The sequence below is a fragment of the Suricata suricatta genome, chromosome 10 (genome assembly GCF_006229205.1).
Source record: "Suricata suricatta isolate VVHF042 chromosome 10, meerkat_22Aug2017_6uvM2_HiC, whole genome shotgun sequence".
NCBI classification, from domain to species: Eukaryota; Metazoa; Chordata; class Mammalia; order Carnivora; family Herpestidae; genus Suricata; species Suricata suricatta.
Window position 1 is genome coordinate 105,471,381 of NC_043709.1, and position 23,832 is coordinate 105,495,212.

Genomic DNA, 23,832 nt, shown 5'->3' on the forward strand with positions numbered 1-23,832 from the left:
TCTTGGTTAGGTTTATTCCTAGGTATTTTATGGTTTTTCGTGCAATCGTGAATGGGATCAGTTTCTTGATTTCTCTTTCCCAGGGAAACACAAATCAAAACCACACTGAGATACCACCTCACGCCAGTCAGAGTGGCTAAAATGAACAAATCAAGAGACTATAGATGCTGGCGAGGGTGTGGAGAGACGGGCACCCTCCTACACTATTGGTGGGAATGTAAACTGGTGCAGCCGCTCTGGAAAACAGTGTGGAGGTTCCTCAAAAAACTATCCATAGAATTCCCTTATGACCCAGCAATAGCACTGCTAGGGATTTACCCAAGGGACACAGAAGTGCTGATGCATAGGAGCACATGTACCCCAATGTTCATGTTCATGACAGTGTACAGCACTGTCAACAATAGCCAAATCATGGAAAGAGCCTAAATGTCCATCACCTGATGAGTGGATCAAGAAGATGTGGTATATATACACAATGGAGTATTACATGGCAATGAGAAAAAATGAAATCTGGCCATTTGTAGCAAAGTGGATGGACCTTGAGGGTGTCATGCTAAGTGAAATAAGTCAGGCAGAGAAAGACAGATGCCATATGTTTGCACTCATAGGTCTAACAGAAGAACAGGAGAAACCTAATGGAAGACCAGGGGGAGGGGAAGGGGGAAAGAGAGTTGTGAAGAGAGAGGGATGCAAAATCTGAGAGACTACTGAATACTGAAAACGAACTGAGGGTTGAAAGGGAAGGAGGAGGTGGGAAAAGAGATGGTGGTGATGGAGGAGGGCACTTGTGGGGAAGAGCACTGGGTATTGTATGGAATCCAGTTTGACAATAAACTATTTTAAAAAAATATCTTGTGAATTTTTTGTTTGTTTAAAACTGGGCATTTGAATATTAGGTAAGTCTGGAAATCAGATGCTTCCCTATCACCAGGGCTTGCTATTTAAAAAGTTATTATAGGGTTTCTCTGTGCTAGGAAGCAATCTGAGTTATAAATTTAAGACCTTAGATTTTTTTATGAGCTTATGTCTTTCCTTAAGCATATGTGACAACTTTATACATTGCTGCACATATGTGGTTGCTTTTGAATGTCCTAATCCTAAATATCTGACTCCCAGATGTAAATAAAAAAGGGAAAAATAAAGAGGGGTTAAAAATAGGCTTGATTTCTTTAAATTCCTAAGAAGTCACTTCAGCTAGTAGATGGGCTTCCAACAGGGATAGCCCATCTCTGTGTCTGCACCTTTACAATCAGAAGCAGCAATCAGTGATCAGAACATAAATCCCAAATATGTGAGGGACAAGGTCCTTTTTGGCTACCTTGGTTCCCACAAGTTGCTTCAGGATGTTGGCATGGATGCCTGCCATATGGTTAGGGGCTAGGGGCTGGAAAGCCACTACTATGCTAATTGCTGACACTGACTAAAGTTACCCTCAATTTACAGGCTGAGCTTTCTCCTGGAAGCTGCAAGCCTTTAAATAGATGGAAGAGTTTTAAAATAGTTACATCAGACAGATTCTAACAATACAATTGTTATGTAGGTGGAGAGATGGATTTCTGGAGATTCACACTCTATTATCTTCTCTGATGTCATTTTTCTACTATCAAGTTTTGTACCTGCATCATGAAATCAGACTAGAAATAATACTTGTATAATACTTGATTTAGCAAAGAAGTCATCCACATCATTACTGTTGGTTGATATTTTTGTTTATTTTGCTTAAGACGAAAGTGAAGCAACATATAAGTATGCCAGAACTTCATTTGTTTCGTAATGGTGTGAAAGATTTGTTTGTTGAATTGGATAATAGTTTCCAAATATGGAGAACATATTTACTCACTTTTTTGTACTATTCATTACGTAACACTAAGAGACACAACACTCTCAATTTTAATGTTTAAGAATCTGCATCCTTAACATTTCCTTCTCATTTTCCTAAATCTAGACCAGATCAGAAAACTATTTCTGTAAAGAGCCACATAGTAAATATTTCTGATTTGCAAGCCATACTTCCTCTGTTGCAATGACTTAACTTTGACAACATAGCACAAATTAGTAATAGGCAATATATAAACATGCCTATGTTCCAATACTACTTCTTTATAGGTGCTAAAATAGAAATTTTTTTGTAATTTTCACATGTCAAGAAATACTATTCTCTTCATTAAATGTATGAACTAAGGATTCCTGACTACTCTTCTAATTGCACACCCTGCCTCAACTCCTCACATTCTTCCATAAACCCTCTGTTCATAGGTCTTCATACCCCTCAACACAAGCTGAAACTAGTTTGTTATTTATATGTTTTTTTGTTTATTCTTTTTCTCTCCACTTTAGAATATGAGCTTGATGAGAACAGAGAGACCTTCTGGTTTAGCTTCTTGTCTCTGGCACCTATAAACATGCCTGGCATCTGGTAAGTGCTTATAACGACTTTTTACAAGGAAATAATGTAATTCAATAGTAAATCCATATTCACCCACCATCACGTTCACTCTGGTATGTATTTTTATGTGACGGAGCCAAAGAATATTTCACATTACAAATGATGTGGAGAATTCGCCCTCCATTTTGCTCCTAGAAAAGCTGCAAAGAGCCATGCTCTGGGAGCATGCTCATGTCTGCAGGAGGTCCTATAGCTCCTCATAGAACGAAAGCACTGTTTCAGCCAGGGCAGCTATATAAGGCAATGCTCTGTTGGAAGTTGGTTAAAAAATATTTGTGAGAAATGTTTTCCTTAGTGTTCACAGCTTAATGGAAAGTTGTTATTTCAAAGGTGCTGCACGAAGCCAGTCGTGCTCCTCGAACTGGTTCTCTATGAAACAGCTCTAAATGAGTTTCAGGCTCTCTGGGGACTTTTTTGATAGAGACCAAATTTCACAGTTCCGGACTTGGCCATGTTTGCTCAGGGAGACAGTCTTGTTTGTCCTGCTTAGTAATTGTGAGGTGGAGCTTTCCTGAAAACCCAACCAGTTTCACGAAGGACTTGGGTGTGGGTGGGTGGCTGTCGCTTCTGGCCTCCTCTCAGTGTGTTTTATATCTGTCTTCCAACTCAAGGTGAATCTGCTGACCTGTAAAACTTTGAATAGGTGTCACTGCAAGACGCACGCTAATAAAAATTATCATCTTTACAACTGACCTGTGTTCCTGTCATGACCGTGGAAACATCTAGAATCATATCCAAATAGAGTATTTTCAGAATTCTTTGCCACTTGTATCGTACGTTGCAGAGTTTAGAAGGTAATGTATTCTTGTTCGTTGGAATGTCAGTATTACCTAAATCAGTAAGCATTCTAACAATCTGTAGGTAGCAATGGCACTCCAGAGCCATATATATAGTTTAAGTAGATTATATATATAATATATTAGTTTAAGCAGATTGCCCTTAAGTGTCTTAAACTCATCGAGTTAAAAAAAAAAAAAGAAAAATTAAAATTTCCTTCTTAATCCCCCTGACCTGACATGGTTTCCATGAAATGTATGCTACCTCTGTCTTTCTTTTATTCTTCTAGTCACCCAGCTACTACGCTCTGGGGCATCCCACGCTCAATTTGGACTGAACGCTTTCATTTCTCCGGAAGCGCCCTCAGAAGGCTCCCCGTGTGCTCTGAGCTCTACTCTCCACCCCTCCCGCCCCACACCCACCATTCTTCCACCTCCAGGCCTCAGGGCCTTTGCCCTGTCCATTTTGTGTTCTTAGAGCTTCACGGAGTCCCCGGTTGTGGTGGCCTTGCAGAAAGTAAACAGAGAAGATCTCAAACCCATGAATATCCTCTGAGTCCAAGGGCAAGGAGAACTGGCCAGAGAAGAGGCACCCTTGGTCACAGTACCAATGGCCAGCATGGAGAAGGTTTGGTTCCCCAGTCCCAGACAAAGGCAGCCACAGCAATGGCATGGGAACCCAGAGAGCAGCGCTGGGGGAGGAGGCCAGGCTAAGGGTCTTCCGTCAACATATTGCCTCAGGAGCTGGGTCAAGGGAAAGCGTGTGGCTCTGGGAGCCCCGCCAGGCTGTGGCCAGTGGTGGGCATTAGAAGTTTCTCAAGCAGCAGCAGCAGCAGGCAGAAGGCCAAGCAAAGAGTTTGGCTGATATGGGAGGCCACGGGGGCCACCATGGCGTGCAGGGGCCAACTGTGTCCCCGAGCAGAAGTTGTTCCAGGAGAGAACCGACCTGGGAGGCAGCTCAGACACCGAGAAGCCATGGAGCAGGACCCTGGCGGAGCAGCTTCGCCGGAAGCAGGCAGGAGTTCCGCTGCCAGGAAGAGTCCCAAACCTTGTCCTCAGCTCCCAGCTGGTGGATCCCTCCCGCTTAGGATGCAAGGGGTCTTTGGAGAGGAATTCTCCAGGCGCAAATTCTAGGCTTGTACAGAACCCTCAAAAACCAGTGGGAAGGAAACAAAAGCAGCCAACAATGTGGAGGTCGTTTTCTCCTGCTTGTTCGCAGATCCCTGCCCTTGGAAGCTGCTCTGTATCCAAGGCCTTCTTGCCCTCTGGAGGCAGCAGCCAGAGGCCGAGGGAGGGAGGAATCTAGAAGCCAGGCTGTTGGCTTTTTGAGGCTTGGAAGGCGGCTTCGCAGTGGCCCCCACACCCACCATTCTTCCACCTCCAGGCCTCAGGGCCTTTGCCCTGTCCATGTTGTGCTCCAGCTCCCACCCGACAGCTTGCCCTCTCTCTCTCTCTATGGTTCTAGCCCCTGATGTCCCGCGCGGGCTCCTGGGCTCCACTAGCTTCTTCGCTCTCATCTCCTCCCTCATCCCTGCAGCTAGTGCCCTTTATATAACTTCCTGGTTTAAAATACCCAGGGTGTTTATACTTTCTTGATTGAACCCTGACTCACACAGGCTTAGGAAGAAATTCTCCAACACAAGAAGGGAAATATAGCCCTCAAAAGGCTATGGGATCATAATTTTATAAAAGCTCTGTTGCAAAAAAAAGGAAGTCATATTTAGGAGTCCTCTGCTGAGGACTGAATCAAATTTAAGAAAACATGGACTTTATGAAATGGGACTGAAATCAGTCATCAAGCTAAGATTTTCTTGAAAAGCTAAATGGGGTAAGGAAGGAATGTTATGAAATACAAGATGAAATAAAAGATCTGAATTATTATCTTGGAATACCAAGTTAGTAAGATCGAACACAGGCTTAAAAAAATTCACAAAATCAAGAGGAAAGGAGGAAAACATATTCTGAAAGAAGAAAATAGTTACAGAGGCCGTCTTTGTAAACGTAGTAAAGAAGTTTATATTTTGGTTAATACAAGATGGAAAGTTTATTATAAATTTGGCTAAACTCCCCTTCCCCCTGTTTTTTAAATATAAATATTCGTTAACATATAGGGTAATATTGGTTGTAAGAGTAGAATTTAGTGGTTCATCCTTTACATACAACACCCAAGGCTCATCACAGCAAGTGCCCTTCTCAGTAAGTATCCCAGTCTATCCCACCCCACCCATCTCCCTCTGTCAACACATAGTTTGTTGTGTATCATTAAGAGTCTCTTGCAGTTTCTTTCCCTCTCTTCTCTTCCCGGCCTCCCGTATATTCATCTGTTTTGTTTCTTAAATTCCACGTATAAGTGAAATGATGTGGTATTTGTTGTTCTCTGATTGACTTAGTTTGCTTAGCATAATACATTCTAGCTCCATCCATGTCATTGCAAATGGCAAGATTTCATTCGTGTGTGTGTGTGTGTGTGTGTGTGTGTGTTTATATACCACATCTTCTTTATGTGTTTATCAGTCAATGGACATTTGATTGCTGAGTAATATTCCATTATATATATATTCCATTATATATATACATATATATATGTATGTATGTGTGTGTGCGTGCGTGTGGTTATATACCACATCTTCTTTATCTATTCATTTGATTGCCGAGTAATATTCCATTATATATATGTGTGTGTGTGTGTGTGTGTGTGTGTGTGTGTGTGTGTGTGTGTTTATATACCACATCTTCTTTATCTGTTTATCAGTCAATGGGCATTTGGGGTCTCTCCATAGTTTGGTTCTTGTTGCTAATGCTGTTATAAATATCAGAGTGCATGTACTCCTTCAAATATGTACTTCTGTATCCTTTGGGTAAATACCTAACAGTGCAAGTGCTGGGTCATAGGATAGTTCTATTTTTAGTTTCTTAAGGACCTCCATACAGTTTTCCAGAGTGGCTGTGCCAGCTTGCATTCCCACCAGCAGTGCAAGAGTATCCCCTTTCTCCATATCGCCACCAATCCCTGTTGTTGCTTGTATTGTTAATTTTAGCCGCCCTGACAGGTGTGAGGTGGTATCTCATCATTATTTTGACTTATTTTTCCTGATGATGAAAGATGTTGAGCATTTTTTTCATCTTCTCATGTGTCAGCTAGTTGTCTGTATGTCTTCTTTGGAAAAGTGTCTATTCATGTCTTCTGCCCATTTCTTAACTGGGTTATTTACTTTTTGGGTATTGAATTTAATAAGTTGTTTATAGATTTTGGACACTAACCCTTTACCAGATATGTTGTTTGCAAATAATTTCTCCCATTCTGGAGGCTGCCTTTTAATTTTGTTGATTGTTCCCTTTGCTGTGCTTTTTATTTTTTTAAATTTAATTAAATTTTTAAATTTACACCCAAGTTAGTTAGCATATAGTGCAACAATGATTTCAGGAGTAGATTCCTTAATACCCCTCATGCATATAGCTCCCCCCCTTGCAACCCTTCCAGTAACGTTTTGTTTGTTCTCCATATTTAAAAGTGTCTTATGTTTTTGTCTCCCTCCCTGTTTTTATATTATTTTTGCTTCCCTTCCCTTATGTTCATCTGTTTTGTATTTTAAAGTCCTCATATGAGTGAAGTCATATATTTGTCTTTTCTGACTAATTTTGCTTAGCATAATACCCTCTAGTTCCATCCAGGTAGTTGAAAATGGCAATATTTCTTTCTTTTTGATTGCCAAATAATATTCCATTGTATATATGTATCACATTTTTTTATCCATTCACCCATTGATGGACATTGGGTTTTTTCCATGCTTTGGTTACTGTTGATAGTGCTGCTATAAACATTGGGATACATGTGCCCCTTTGAAACAGCACACCTGTATCCCTTGGATAAATACCTAGTAGTGCAATTGCTGGGTCGTAGGGTAGTTCTAGTTTTAATTTTTGAGGAACTTCCATACCGTTTTCAAGAGTTGCTGTACCAGCATTTGCATTCCCACCAGGAGTGCAAAAGAGATTTTTCTCCACATCCTTGCCAAAGGCTGTTCTTCCCTGAGCTGTTAGTGTTAGCCATTCTGACAGATGTGAGGTGGTATTTCATTGTGGTTTTGATTTGTATTTCCCTGATGGTGAGCGATGTTAAGAATTTTTTCATGTGTCAGTTGGTCATCTGGATGTTTTCTTTGGAGAAGTGTCTGTTCATGTCTTTTGCCCATTTCTTCACTGGATTACGAGTTTTTTGGGGTGTTGAAGAATTTCTTTTATCTTGATGAAGTCCCAATAGTTCATGTTTGCTTTTGTTTCCCTTGCCTTCAGCGATGTGTCTAGTAAGACATTGCTTCAACTGAGGGGAAAGATGTTGCTGTCTGTGTTCCTCTCTAGGATTTTGATGGTTTCCTGTCTCACATTTAGGTCTTTCATCCATTTTGAATTTATTTTTGTGTATGTGTAAGAAAGTGGTCCAGTTTTGGTACATCTGGGTGGCTCAGCTGGTTAAGTGTCTGACTTTGGCTCATGTCATGATCTTATCGTTCTTGAGTTTGAGCCATACACTGGGCTCACTGCTGTCAGTGCGGAGCCTGCTTTGAATCCCCTGTCCCCCTTTCTGCCTGTTCCCTGCTAATGCTTCCTCTCAAGAATAAATAAACATTAAAAGAAAAAAGAAAAGAAAGTGGTCCAGTTTCATTCTTCTATATGTTACCCTCCAGTTTTCCCAACATCATTTGTTGAAGAGACTGTCTTTTTTCTATTGGGCATTATTTTCCTGCTTTTTTGAAGATTTGTTGATCGTATAGTTGTTTGTTGACTAAATTTTTTAAAAATTGGATTTTGAGCAAAATATAAATGTGTCTCATAGTTTGTATCAGGAATTCTAAAAACCAGTTGTGAATTAGTTTCTCCTGAGAACTGTTAACAAACAAAACTTCATGAATCCTATCCTCAGACATTTTTTGAGTAGGTCTGGGACAGAGCAGAGACTCTGTAATTCAAAAACGATCTCAGTTCATTTTGACACAGCTGACCCTGACTGGGATTTTAAAACTATGGGTTTGAACAAAAAGTTAAATTACTGCACCACCTGGTGGCAGGATACCCTAACTGCAGATTCTGTATGTTGAGGATGATGGAGGTGGTTCCTGGCTAGAATAGGTCCTGAATTCTTTTTCTCTTTCTTTCTTTCTTTCTTTCTTTCTTTCTTTCTTTCTTTCTTTCTTTCTTTCTTTCTTTCTTTCTTTCCGTCTGTCTGTCTTTCACTTTATTTATTTACTTATTTTAGTAACCTCTACATCCAGTGTAGGACTCGAACCCATGACACGAGATCAAGAGTCCCATGATCTTCCGACTGAGCCAGTCAGACGTGCTGGACCTGATTTCTTCTAACTGAGTTAATGCTATTGAGCAAAAATTAGTAACTGGCTGCAAATGTTTTGGGAAGGAAGAAGGATACCATTAAGTGAGTTGGGCATGAAAAGGCAAAAGAAGTACCAACTTCTGTAATAAATTAAGGCCCAAATACACTTCAGTTAGTTTTTGAGCAGGACGCTCTTTTTTGAGAGAGGTCCTAAGCCTGTCCCTTCCATAGATGCTCCACTGTAGGGTCATGCTGGCCTCTGGGACCCACTAGTTCTTTAAGACACTCAGGCCTAAAAAATAGCAAAGACGCAAAAACTGACTCCCTGAGAAAACTCTTTAATCATGGTTAGGGATAACCAAAGGGAAATAAAAATATACAAAATACTGAAAATGGAGGGCGTTTACCTTGTGAGGTAGTGCATGGCCCAAGTCATAGCCACTTGAGTAGCAAATTCAACCTTGTTTTGAGACTTTCTTTTCTGGGTGTCAGTTCGAAAATGCCATATTTAACAACCACCATTCAGGAGTGGTTTCCCCTCCCCCACAGATGTCAGACACTGTGATGTTCCAACCAAGAAAAGCTGAACCCTATTTCACACCTACCTAGGTCCATGCTCTTGGTTCCAATTTCCTTTCTGAAGCTCAGCTTCTTTCCCAAAAAAGCTGGCCCAAGAATCACTCCATCTGTCCAGTGAGACTCCACCTACCAACCAGGGTGCAATCCAACCCTTGTGGGTTCAACAGCAAAACCATATTAAAACACAACACAACCATGTCATTTTCATTCTACAAGCTACCCAAATACGGCAAAGAGTTGTTTACAGAAAGAAGTTTTCACATCGGGCTGTTGGGGTGTGTGTGTGTGTGTGTGTGTGTGTGTGTTTAGTATCAGAATGCTGACTTCAACTCAGAGATGAATTACTAAGTAGCTATATAAAGATGAAAAAGGAGAAAGGAAAGGAGTCAGAAAGTAAAACAAAACTGTGAGACCCAGTTAGAGAAATCGTGTGCTTACATAGGCTATTTCTGAGGACAATGGAGGAGGAAAGAGTGAAATGTAATTCTAGATACTTTAGTGCAGCTATACTTTGAGCTAAGAGTGCAGTGCAGGAAGCAGTCAGCTCTGTTCTGGTTTAATATGATCAGGACCTTCCCTCTGGGATAAGATGCTAAATCCACTGGCTCCTTTCTGAAAGGTCTTAATGAGCCAGCTCAAAGCTGAAGCTGTTTCTCCATTGGTCAATGGCAAAAGTATGGAAAATTCCAGACAGTGGATAAACAAAAATCTTCCAATGTATTTGGCTTTGGGGGTACATGATATATGATGGTAGCGTTTTCAGTAGCAGATTTCCTTCCTAATGATGTTTTTCTTCGGGTAATGAGGCAGACCCCTCTCCATGCCTACACGCTGGTGGCGGCATCAGTCCATGCTGCCTTAGAAGCACTGCCACTCTGGTTTTCACCACTGTCACCTGCTCATGTGCAAGTCCTTCTGATGATTCTTAACAAGTGTAAGCAGAGAAATGTGATTAAGCTCTACTTCTTATGTTCCTTGGAACCTGGCATTGTCTGTTGTAACTGGGTAAAATAGCTTAAATATTTGGTATATATATTGGCAAGCTCTTTCTCTTTCTTGCATGTGTCCATGTGACAAATATGATTTCCTGAGAAATCTGAAAATAAGCTTTATGGAAACCAGCAACAACTCTAACTGGGAGTCATTGGGTAGAGACTCCAATGACATGAAAGCAAATTCACTAAACATCAATTCACTTAATGACCAATGTCCTCAATTAATGAGGCGTTCTCCCCAAATTTGGTGTTGCTTTGACTTTGCCACAGGTCTCCGACCCTGCCCACTTCTGTCCTTGTCCCTGCCATTTTGCATGCAAGTGATCGGCTTTCCAGTAACTACACAAGACACTGACTGTCTTCTACTCCAACAGATTTTGCCCTGGACCTGGTTTTTGTGTTTTCAGCAGTATCTGCCCCTGCCTCTGTAGTGTTTTAGAGAGAGGAGTGGTCCTCCCTGAAACAAGGACTTCTCTGTTTCTGCGGCTCTGGCCACGCACTGCTCCTGTGGCCCTGCCCCTGCCGGGTGCCGGTACCCGCTGCTGCCTCTGGCAGTGAGACCGCAGCACACAGGTCGCCTGGTGTGAGGGACTTAGGGGCTGGGCAGAGGTCAAACTGGTCATCGGCCCCCTTGGTGATCTGGAACACCGGTTCTGTGATTGGCCTGCCACCTGCAAAGGCAGTGGCTCTTCAGGGCTGCAGAGGGACAGGAGCCTGGTGGTGGTGTCTTCCCAGGACTCCACGCCCACAGGGAACTGGGTGCGCACTTTTGGTAAATGTCAGCGGGTGTCCGTGGGAATTGCCACAGTGTCCAAGGCAGGGGGACTCCTCAAGGGGGTGTCGCAGCCTGCCTGCAAAGTGAGGCAGGGGGGCCCCGGGTAGACTGTTTGGAGAAGGGGAGGGTGGGAGAGAGAGGTCAAGGTGGCACCTCCAGGAGGAAGGCCCAGCAATGGAGAAATGGTGGAGCCAGGTGGAGAAAGATCACGCTGGACATAGTCAAAAGGACTCTCATTCTGAGTGAGGAGAAAGGCTCCAAGGGCAGGGTGGCAACGATGTGCATTTACTCACGTTTTCTCGGAAAAGGTAAATGTGAGGGGCACCCAGGTGGCTCAGATGGTCACACATCCAGCTCTTGGTTTCGGCTCAGGTCATGATCTCCCAAACTGAGATGGAGCCCGCATCCCCCTCTCCACGGACAGTGTGGAGCCTGCTTGGGACCCCCTCTCTGCCCCTCCTCTACTCTCTCTCTCTCTGTTTTTCTCTCAAAAATAAATAAATAAAATCTTAAAGAAAAAAAAGAAAAGGTAAATATGGAGGAAGCAAAAGTCTTGAAGTAACTTTCTGATACCTTTTTGTTATTATTTACTTTTTACCTTTTATTTTTTTTAACCTTTTTTTGTTCAGAGAGAGATGGTGTAAGTGTGTGAGGGGACAGAGAGAGAGGGAGAGCGAGGGAGAAGGAGAGAGAGAGAAGCGGGGCTCAAGCTCACAAACTGTGAGATCATGACCTGAGCTGAAGTCTGCTGTTTAACTGACAGAGGCACCCAGGTGCCTGTTGATATCTTTTTCAAAAAGTAATATGCATCTTTTTTTTTTTTACCAAAAAACATGGAAATACAATTTTAAAGCGTACAATTAAGTGGCATTAATTACATTCTCAATGTTGTACAACCATCACTACTATCTACTTCCAGCATTTCCTTACTTCCAAAAAGAAACTCTGTACCCATTAACCCTCGACCGTGCATTGCTCCTGCCCCGGCTCCTGGTGACCTTTATTCTACTTTCTGTCTCTATGACCACCTCAGGTGGGTGGAATCATAAACTCTCTCCTCTAGTGTTTGGCTTCTGTTACATAGCATAATGTCTTCAAGGTTCATCTATGTTGTACCTGTGTCCACATTTCATTCTGTTTTATGGCTGAATAATATTCGATGTCTCTCTTGTAACCACTGGATTCCTCCCACTTTGCAAAAACATGAAGTTCTCCATGGCATGCATGAAGCCATGCACATCATCAAAGGCTTTGTCTTAAAAAAAGACACCAAGGCTGGTGGCAAAGCGGCCCCTGGCAGTTTAGACAGCTGAAGAAAAGAGTGGCTGTCTTAGTAAATCCACTCTTTCTTTCCATGGATGTCTCCTCCCCATCGAGAACTGACCACATCTGACCCTTTTGAGTTGAGCAAATTTGGAAGAAAGGAGTTAAATATATGGGGAAAGATGATTCAGAATCCATTTTAATCTTTGCCTACACCTTAAATGAAAAGAAATGTTCCTAATTTGTGGTTATTTACAGCACTGTAAATCAAGCAAATGCCATGAAGTGCCAATAAAAATTTTTAAAAATCAGCCTTAAATAGCTAAACTCTCAACAGCAGCTCATAAAGTGAGGCTTGGCAGTTGTTAGGTAGTTATGGTTAAATTGACAGTCCTTTGGGGAGTTAAGATATCCAAGAAGCAGAGGTAGTTCAGACTATAGTGATAAATGGTTGAGCTTGTTGGTTGAAGAGATTTTATAGTGCACATTTAAGCTTCACTGCTGTGAGAAGGTGAACAGGAAATAGAGGTTATCACTTCTTCATAGCCGCTCCATTCATTATCGACCTCGGGGGGTCCTGCGGCACACTCAGGAACACAAGACTGAGGCTATTTAAAGTCGGAAATCATTTCTAAGTAATATGATGTTGTCAGGCAGAGATAGAGAGGGAAGGAGGGAGTTAGAAAGTTGTACAAATCTAGTAAAGGTACAAAAAGAGAAAGTTAAAAAGAAAAGAAATATCAGAAAAGGAATTTTTAAGACCACAATAAAGAAAAATAACATGAATGTAATTTCCTCTGAGACTTCCTGACAGAAGACGGTAGGGCAAAGTTATACTGACTCCACTCCTTATGCCAGAACCTCCCCTAAGTAACAAGAAGAAGAGCAAAACAAAGGAGGGCAAAGTTCCATAGATGATGGAACTTGGCTTGGGCTCAACCACAGAGTATGATGACTATCTGTTGTATGCAGTGCCATTTTGGCCAAATGAGTCCTACATCGCAGGCAGGGTACAGTGTACTCTGAAAGTAAGTGAAACAAAATCTTAAATAGCCAACTAACAATCCCTTACTTAAAAAGACAAGAACTTGGGTCATGAGTAGACCACAGGAAAAAGGGTAAATCCGGATGGGCATTTTATTTCTTAACATGGAGCTAGAAGTGAAGGGGAGCTGCCAGACTTATTTTCTCCTATCCAGAAATGGATTAGAAGTGAGACAGGCCTAAAAAAAAAAAAAGACAGAAAACAGGACCTGGCTGCCAGTTGCTGACCTGAGTCAGTTGAACAAAGAAGTCGTCGGTGAGAGCTGCCATATTTCACTGTGAGCTTTTTCAGTCTTGCCTGGAGCACCTGCTCCTCCTGGCCAGGGGGCGTACGCCCTCCCACAGACGCAGAGCAGACTGCTTAAGAAATACGAGCACGATGTTTTTTTGAAGCACATCCTGGACAGAAGTTGCCAAGGATGCTGTGCCCTCCCCGGTCCCATAACTATTTTTTAAAAGTTTGTTTATTTATTTTAAGAGGGGTAGCAGAGAGAGGGAGAGGGAGAGAATCCCAAGCAGGTTCCACACGGTCAGCACAGAGCCCGACATGGGGCTAGAACTCACAAGCCACGAGATCATGACCCGAGCTGAAACCAAGAGTTGGAGGCTTACCTAAGGAAGCCACCCAGGTGCCTTGGTCCCACAACCATTTTTGAGGAAAGAGTAAGTATAAGGACAAAAGGTGGGACCTGAATGTTATTTTCAAAAAGGACAAAATCAAATGGAACAAGCAACAAGCAAGTTCAGAATGTATTTGAAACAAAATTCCAGAAAAAGGATAATATTTATGGCAAATACTATTCTGTGTAGTCTACCCAGAAGCTAAAAAGGAAATACATTTTGAAAAGCAATCTCAAAGAGGATATAAGGGATACAATGATCACAGAGGAGCGAGTAATAAGGGCATGAACAGTGAGCCTCCTAAGGGCAAGAAAGAAATACAAGATAACTTAAAAAACAAAACAGAACACAGAGACGTGAAAACAGCAAAAGGAAAACTCAATACCACTAAACTTAAGTATGAAAGACTGAAACGGGAGATTTAACTAGAATTCTACTCTACTCTGTTAGTAACATTACTGATTCCCAACACCTAGGAGAGTGTCTGGTGTAGTATAGGTACATATAACTGAGTAAATGAATCAGGAAAATGGCCATTTTGAAGAAGAGAACAGAAAAAGGAACTTAAGAAATAATTTAGATATAAGAATTTTTTTCCTGAAATAAATTAGATTTCTGTCTGTAGATCCAGAAGACAGACAGAATGATGCAGAATGCTTCAGACGTATTCTGGTTAAGTTACTGAACTTTTAAGTAGAAACAAAGAGTTGTATGGGCATTCAGGCAAAAACAACAAAACAAAACAAAAACAAAAACAAGTAATGTATTGTTGGGGATATAAATAATGTAAGGCTGGCATCAGAGTTTCCCACAACACTATCTAATTAGTCAATTAGTAGTGCAGCAATGACAAGAGTGCCAAGTATGAAAGTAAGACCCAGACTCATATACTTTTCTAGATCGTTTATGAATGTATAAGGGAATAAAGGAGAGCTTCAACCTGAGGGATTACAATATTCATGAGCCCATCTTGAAAAACAAAAAAAAAAACTATAAAAACAAAATCCATCCAATCAAAAGATAAATCAGAATAGAAAACTCAGGAAGGGGAAGTAGCACATGAAAGGACTCAGAGTAAGCATTAAACCCATTTCTGTAACAGTGGGATTACTTGGGATTCTCTGTCTCCCTCTTGTTCTGCTTGTCCCCCTGCTCATGTAGTCTATCTCAAAAAAAGGGTAGGATATATTAATAATTTGTGGTATATTCATATAATGATGTAATCAGATATAGCAATAAAAAGCATGAACTGGGGCTCCTGGGCACCTCAGCTGGTTAAATGCCTTGATTTTGGCCCACGTTTCTGAGTTCCAGCACTGCCTCGGGCTACGTGCTGACAAAGTGGAGCTTGCTTAGGAGTCTCTCTCTCTCTCTGTCCCTGCCCCTCCCTCGCTCACGTGCTCATTTTCTCTCTTTCAGAATAAAGTTTATTTACTTATTTATTTTATTAAAACTTAAAACTTTTTTTTAATTTATTTCTGAGAGGGAGAGACAGACAGTGTGAGCAAGGGAGAGGCAGAGAGAGGAGATACAGAATCCGAACAGACTCCAGGCTCTAGGTGTCAGCGCAGAGCCTGACGCAGGGCTCACACTCGCCAACCCCAAATCCTGACCTCAGCTGAAGTTGGACGCTTAACAGACTGAACCACTTAGGCACCCCTAAATCAACTATTTTAAAAAGAAGAGTGAATTGCTGCTGTATGCAACAAGAGGGATGAATCTCACAAATCCAATACTGAGCAAGAGAAGACAGCAAAAAGGGTATAACTCTATGACTCCATTTATTTAAATTTCAAAAATAGGTAGAAGTCAGACAAATATTTACCTTTGAGGGAGCTTCTGGAATATTTCTAATAATTTTTATCTTTATGTGTGTTTGATGATACAATTACATTCCCTTTGTAGAAGTTTGTTGAATTGTACTTCTATGATTTGTGAAGTTTTCTACAATTGAAATGTTTAGAAAAAAGTCAATGTTCATTTATAATAAAATCTTTTAGTAAATCAAGAATGAAAGAATATTCTTAAAATATAAAAAAGACTAACACTGCAAACCAAGATCTTTTATTACATATAACTTTTAAACACTTTAGGCGAGTCCATTAATGTAAGAAAAAATACAAGGAAGCTCACTATCACTTCTATCATTAAAAAATTGTTCTGGGAATGTTAGTCAATTCTGCAGGTAAGAAAAATAAAGTATAAATATCAGAAAGGGGTCAATAAATTTCAATATTTGGGAATAATATGATTGTATACCTGGAAATCCAAATGATACACCTGAAAAATTAGCTTAAAGACTAGGTGAGGTAGCTAGCTAAAAAAACCTCAATATTTAAATATCAATAGTTCATCTATAAACAAATCATAATTAATATTATGAAAAATGGAAAAATCATATTCACAATGTAATACAAAAATAAATATCAATGAATAAAATTTAAGATACATGAAAGAAAAGAAAACTGTTGGGGATCAAATGAAAGAAGAAAATTAGATAATATTGCAAAGTGTCAATTAACCTATATATTCACGCAATCCATAAATACCCACACAATTCTGGGAGGAGTGGGGGTTTCATAAAACAATTTATCACGTATATCTTTGAAAGTTAAGATGAGAAGAGGCACCTGGGTAGCTCAGTGGGTTAAGTGTCAAACTACTGATTCGGCTCAGGTCATGATCTCACAGTTCATGACACTGAGCCCCCTGTCAGGCTTGTGCTAACAGCATGGAGCCTGCTTGGGATTCTCTCTTTCCCTCTTTTTCTGCCTCTCCCTTGCTCATGCTCTCTCTCTCTCTCAAAATAATAAACTTAAAATAAAAACAGTTAAGATGAGAAAAAAAATCAGGAATAATAATGAACTCTATACTCACTACTATAATATAATATATTCCTTCTATGAGAAGGAATAATAAAAATGAACTCTATACTCACTACTATAATAAGAAACTGAAAAGAGAGTGCAAAAGCAATTATTTAGATTAGCAGATTATCTAGTAAATAGTGATGTTTTCTTTTATGGGATGGGGGTTGGGGTGTTTGGTGAAGAACCAGATACCTAGTTTACTTTTTAAAATTTAAAAACTTTTTATTTAGATTTTATCTTTTTAAAAAATTTTTAATGTTTATTTATTTTTGAGAAAGGGAGAGACAGAGCATGAGCTGGGAAGGAGCAGAGAGAGAGGGAGACACAGAATCCAAAGCAGGCTCCAGGCTCTGAGCTGTCAGCACAGAGCCCGATGCAGGGCTGGAACTCACAGCTGTGACATCATGTCCTGAGCCGAAGTCGGACGCCCAAATGACTAAGTCACCCAGGCGCCTCTAGACTTTATCTTTTTAAAGCAGTTTTAGGTTCACAGGAAAATTGAGGGGAAAGCTACAAAGATTTCCCATAGGCCTCATGTCCCCACACACGCATACCCTCTTATGTTCAACACCCTCCACCAGAGCAGTACATTTGTTACAAGTGATGAACCTACAGTGACACATCATTACACCCAAAGTCCGTAGTCTACATTACAGTTCACTCTTGGTGTTGCACCTTCTACGGGTTGTATAAATGGGTAGTGACATGTGTCCATCATTATGGTATCACACGGAGTATATTAACTGCTCTAAAACTTTTCTGTGCACTGCCTATTCACCCTTCCCCAATCCCAACTCCTGAAAACCACTGATCTTTTTGTTGTCTCCCTAGTTCTGTCTGTTCTAGAATGCCATATTGCTGGAATCATGCAGTATGTAGCTTATTTCGCATATTACTAAGTGGAAGTTTGGCTACTTGCGCTTAGTAATATACATTTAAGTTTCCTCTGTGTCTTTCAATGGCTTGATAGCTTATTGCTTTTCAGCACTGAATCATTCCACTGTCTGGTTATACCACAGATTATATATCTATTCATCTACTGAAGAGCATTTTGGTTGCTTCCAAGTTTCGGCAATTATGAATAAAGCTTCATCTTTGTGTGTAAGTTTTTATGTGGACATAAGTTTTCATCTCTTTTAAGTAACTAGCAAGGAGTATGATTATTGGTTCATACAGTATGCTTAGTTTTATAAGAAACTGTCCAACTGTCTTTCAAAGTGCCTATATCAGTTTGCATGTCCACTAACAATGAATGAGACTTCTTGTTGCTCCATATTCTTGCCAGCATTAGGTGGGGTTAGCATTCTGGACTTTGGCCATTCTCATAGGTGTATCGCTGTATCTATTGCTGTTTTAATTTGAACTTCCTGATGACATATGATGTGGAGCATCTTTTCCCACATTTACTTGCCATGTGGGTATCTTTGATGAGTTGTCCATGAAGGTCTTTGGCCCATTTAAAAACTAATGGGTTTTCTTATTGTTAAGTTTTAAGAGTTCTTTGTATACTTTGGATAGCAGTTGTATTTATGAGATATGTGTTTTGCAAATATTTTCTTTCAGTCTGTAGCTTGTCTTTTCATTTCTCTTGCCATTGTCTTTCAGAAGTTTTAATTTTAGTGGAGTACAGTTTACCTATTGTTTCATAGGTAACAATGGTGCCTTTGGTGTTGTATCCAAAATGTCATTGTCAGCCCCAAGGTCATCTAGATTTTCTCCTATGTTACCTTCTAGGACTTTTGTAGTTTTACATTTAATATTTAGGTCTACATTTTGAATTAATTTTTGTGAAAGATGTGAAGTCTGTGTCTAGGTTCATAATTTATTGCATGTAGATATCCAATTGTTCCAGCACCATTTTTAGAATTTTATCTTTTCTTTCAAAAATTCTTTTTGAACTTTACCATTTTATCTTCTCCATTATGTTGCCTGTGCTACTTTGTTACAAGTCAGTTGACTGCAGTTGGGTGGGCCCATTTCTGGGCTCTGTATTCTCTTTCATCATTTAATTTGCATATTTTTCACCAATACCATGCTGCCTTGATTACTGTTTAAGTAATCTAATTAACTAAGTAATTTAATTGATGTAAGCCTATTACTATTAGCTTTATAGCAGATCTGGTAATGTCAGTCCTCCAACTTTGCTGCTCTTCTTCAATGTTTATATTGTCCATTCTTGGACTTTTATCTCTCCATATAAACTTTAGAATCAATAAGGTGATTAATTCACCTTATTCTGACCAAAATTGTTACAAAGAAGTATAGGACCACAAGATTCTTTTCATGGAGGCCCAAAGATGGTAGACCACAATATGAATTTGACAAAATCTGGAGGTCCTACATGCTTCATAGAAGCCACAGTTTATTTTGCCAAAAATTATGGGATATTAGGCCTTTCAGAATCATCTGGAATATATTAATTGTCATTAACATTTTTACAGTACATGCAGTTCACAAAGTACTTTTATATTCACTGTCTTATTTAGTCCTCATAAAAGATCTTTGGAGTAGATAAACTTCATAGATCAAATTTTATAAATGCAAACGCTAGGTTTTCAAGGCCTATGCTTATTCCCCAAAGTCACTAAGCAGTAAAGAGGCAAAGCCAGGTTATGCCAGTCCAAGTTCTTACCACCACCCCACTCTGCTTTCCAAGGCATGGCCGACCTAAGCTGCCCCAGACACAAGAGTCTGGGAGGCTTGCTTATTCTCTGTGTTTATTTGCATGATGTTATGCTGTTGAGCTGGATGAGTTTAAAAGCAGACCATGGCTGTTGCCACTGTTTGTTAAACACTGCTACTTGGAGCAGGCAGAGAGCACACAGCAGCTTGAGTTCTTAGTCATCTTGAACAGGATCAAGCAGGATGAATACAGGGAAAAGCAATTCTAGTTGATATGGATGAAGGAAGCTCTCACAATGCCGCCTTTTATTGATATGTCTGTTCTTTTCTACCTTTGTTCTACTTTGTGCTTTTCACCAGGAAGTTCAAAGGAATGATAATAAAATTATCTTTCTTGAAGGTCTCTCCAATTCTGATCCCAATGATTACTATTTCAAATGTTTGTTTATTTATTTTGAGAGAAAGAGTGCATGCCCATGTTGGAGGAGGGGCAGAGAGAGAGGGAGAGAGAGAGAGAGAGAGAGAGAGAGAGAGAGAGAGCGAGCGCCTCAAGCAAGCTCCATGCTCTCAGCACAGAGCCTCACGTGGGGCTTGATCTCACGAACCATGAGATCATGACCTGAGCCGAAGGCAAGAGTGGGATGCTTCACGGACGGAGCCACCCAGGCGTCCCAACTATTCCATCCTCCTATCAGCCTTTTGTGTCAGACATCTTTCCTTTCCCAAGGCTCTTTATTAAACTATCCCTATCTCATATTCCATGTGTATTTCTACTTGTACACAAACCCTACATAGAGTAATTATAATTATGATAATGCTTTCTATTTACTAAGCACCTTTTAATACCAGACACTGTGGTAGGCACTTTATATATCCTACATATCTCTACACTTTGCAGCAAATCTATAGATATGACTCATTCTTCTCACTTTACAGATGAAGAAACCTAAGCCAAGAGTGACTGAGTCTGTCTCACGGTAGTGAGTGGCAGAGCTGAGATTCAAACATAGATCTGTCTGTCTTCAAAGTCAAGATTCTCTCCACTACATACATAGCAAATGGTAATAATGCTTACTGTAGTAGCTACTGAAAGAAGGTATTTAGGGAAAATGTTCATTTTAAAGTTATATATTTTAACAGTTAGCATCATACTCTCTTTTCCTCGGCTCTTAAAAGGTGGGTTGGTGGTCTAAGGTGATGAAAGTCAAACTAATGCAAACGCAGCACTCCCATATCATGTCCCTTACCAACCTGAAGAGAGTTACAGCGTATAATGGACCCTTCTGTTCTACTTCTTTCTCCACCTGGTCAACTCTCAAAGGAAAACAAAATTCATATGATCATTGAGGTCTAGAAATTAACTTTTATTTTCAATCTGTCAAGAACTCCTGGCAGTTATTAATTTTATTAAAATGATTACATATGGCAAAACAAAGAATAGAGGTAATTCTATTTCTCTACAACATAAATTATGAGTTAGATTCTTAGCTGCTGGCTCAGCATTGTTCAAGATTCTTTTAAAGGATGGGGGGATTTCAATTTCCAGAAAATGTTAAAGCAGCAAAAGAAAAAATAAATTAAAAGTAATTGCAATTGGAGATATTGCCAAGGATGTCCTAATTATAAAATCTTCTTGATGTGTTTATAGGCCAGATTCCAACCTTTGGTATTTAAAAAAAATCATGTGAAAGCTCTCTTATATTGGCTTGTCATCCATATTTTATATCACAGAACAAATCTGCTGATTCTTTTTAAAAAGATGGTAAAAATGAATTATGATTAATTCAAATAAAAAACAACCAGCATCCATTCACCTAACTGAAATGTGACAAAAGAAAATCAATTTTATTAAAATATTTAATACCAGAATAACTTATAATAGTATGAAAAAGAGTGAAGTATTTGTCCTTAGTTTTCTCTGACAGGATCACATTTTGACAAAATTAATTTATAAAGATTCTGAAGTTTTAATCATGATCTGTAATTACCTAAGGATGTAAACCAAAAGAACTCATACTTCATCTGATCATACAGTCATAACTTAACATATCTTGCTTTGCACTTACTGTTACTGCAAACAGCAATTTAGAAAACAAAGTAAAAATATATATATACAAAATATTTTTATATCAAATTATCTTCATTACACTAAATAAACCCAATCCCCAAATGCTATGTTACATGAAAAAGTGTCCTACAATTTATATCAAGATTGATATTGTCCATATATCAACTAGAGCAGCCTTTGGTTTTAAAAGCGTTTTGCAAAATAAAGAAAAATATCACCACATGGCTGCACTATTGGCTCTTATTCACACTCACAAAAAAGCTTTCCAGTTAAAAAAAAATTACAAAATAGATTACATACCCAGAAAAAACATCCCACCATAAAAGAGTCAAATCCTTTTTACTTCTCTGTAGCACATATACTCTGTTATATTTGGCATCTCCGCTGTTTATTCAAGTTTCAAGTCTCCCCAAGCTGATTAGAATATTATTGTTTATTGAAAACGAGATTCTTCTTTCTTGATATTGATTATTCTCACTCAATGATAGTCTAATTTAGAAACAAAATGTTCTTTCTTTTAATGCATGATTTCACTTAATTTTTCCTTAAATGTCCTACTTGGCAAAATTCAAAGACTGTCAATGTTTTGTTTTCCATATGTTTTAAATTTAAAAATCAATTTTATGTGTGTGTATGTACAGTCACATAAGAGATACATTTCTTTCGTTGTCTTGTTCTCGTTGCAATATAAATTGTCCATCAGCAATTATAATTTGAAATGAACCCAATAAAAGGTTTTCAGCCATTCTATATGAAAAACTTTCCATCACAAAAAGCACTGACCTCTAATGCAAACAGGATTATGTGTTAAAACTCAACTACAGGTTTAGTGCTGTACGGGAAAATTCTGAGCGATTTATATAATAAAATTTTAAAACACTTCTGCAGAACGTAAGAAAGAGAAAATTCAAATTACTCTAAAGGGCATTGTGGCATTTTCCAGCAGTGCTTGGAAAAAGTTTTCCAGATCACAATGGATTCACTGGGATTCTTCTTAATTATACATATTTTGCCGTTGCCGCTCCTTTCATTTTGGAACTTTGTAGTGTGTAGGATATGCAGGCAAGATACATGCATGAAATTCTCACTGTCACTCTGAAAAGCATGCTGAACAATTTTAAATACTGCAGCAGTTTTTTTTTTTTTAAAGGAACATTTCATTTGGGCTGCGTAGATTTTAACATGTGAACTACTGAAAACATTTTGAGGGCTTCCAGTAGTTCTGGTTTCTGTCCTGGAATGTTTAGGCCCATCTGGAAGGACACACACAGACTAACAAGCATGGTGGCGTTGTCATTTGAGGCACAGCGGCTCTGCTGTGCCCACGTTGTTGCTTATTTTGGGGGGGAAGGGGGAAGCAAGGCACTTACTGTAATGGCAATGCAGACACTTTATGCATAGTTTGAGTAACATAAAATAAGTTACTACTTTTGATTAAAGTGAGGTTTTTATAATTTATATGTCTCTTATAGAAGCAACTAAATGATATATTTAGAATAATTAAAAACAAAAAGAGGTTTGAAAGGGAGTCATTTTCACTTCTGCTTCGGCTCTAAAGATGAGGATGGATGGAAAAAACTGACAGGAAGCACAGCCGGAGGTCTGAACAGCGACAAACCCTTAAAATGGCTGAACCAGTGGCACTTTGACCGTCTTTACTTCCGCTATGTGTGACGACTTCTGGATGATGCAGCTGGTAGTCCCCTGCAGTGTGTCTTTGCCCTGCGCAAGATTGGTTAAGGCCATCGCTGCATTAATCTCCTTCCAGTATGTGTCATCCTTGCTTGGTCCCCTCCTATTGGCTGCACTGAATTTAAGCAAAAAAGAAAAGAAAATGATCAAACTTACCGCAGTGTACACAGAAAATGCCGCCAGTGAAAAGCACAAGTGGCAAATAAGAACATATGTCTCACCTGTCACCCTTATTGGATCCATTTTCCAGAGCGTCTATAAAGGCAAGCAAAAATTCGATTACTTTCCCTTTTTTCTTTCTTTTTTAATCTTAGGAGTTGCATCATCAATTTACCAGGCATTAGAAGTTCATCAGGAAATCTGATTGAAATTAGTTAATTATTTTTTTGCAAAGACAAAGTAGTTTAAATTAAGATACAAAAGAAATCTCTTTGCAAAGAAGCAGGATGAGAGCAGGTAATAAAGAAGTAAAAATAGCTTTCATAAGTAAACAAAAATCTGACATTAATTTATGCTGAGAAATTGGGCTTTTCATGAGGAGGAAAACATCCCAGGGACAGGAATGCTAGTTCTTCCTGGGGCCAGGTTCTGGCCTCATTACCTCACTTACCTGCTGTGTACCCTTGGACAGACTATGATGCCCCACAAAGTCTGGGATGCAGTCTCCTCGACTATAAAATAAGGGAGTTAGTTCTTAGAAAATCTTCAGAAGATCTCTACGATTTCATGGGACTCAAATCTTCATCTCAGAA

General features: G+C 39.5%; 1 protein-coding gene across 2 annotated transcripts in view; it reads right to left on the bottom strand.

Moving 5' to 3' along the window:
• Nucleotides 1-20,663: 20,663 nt before the first annotated feature.
• MKX (mohawk homeobox) overlaps nt 20,664-23,832 on the bottom strand; it is a 65,771-nt gene continuing 62,602 nt past the window's right edge. For both annotated transcript variants that reach the window (XM_029953191.1, XM_029953190.1), the window contains 2 exons: nt 23,302-23,335; nt 20,664-23,195 (listed from right to left, as the gene is read on the bottom strand). In XM_029953191.1, coding sequence (XP_029809051.1) covers nt 23,009-23,195; nt 23,302-23,335 — 221 coding nt within the window. In that variant the 3' untranslated portion in view covers nt 20,664-23,008. The remainder of the gene's footprint in view (nt 23,196-23,301; nt 23,336-23,832) is intronic.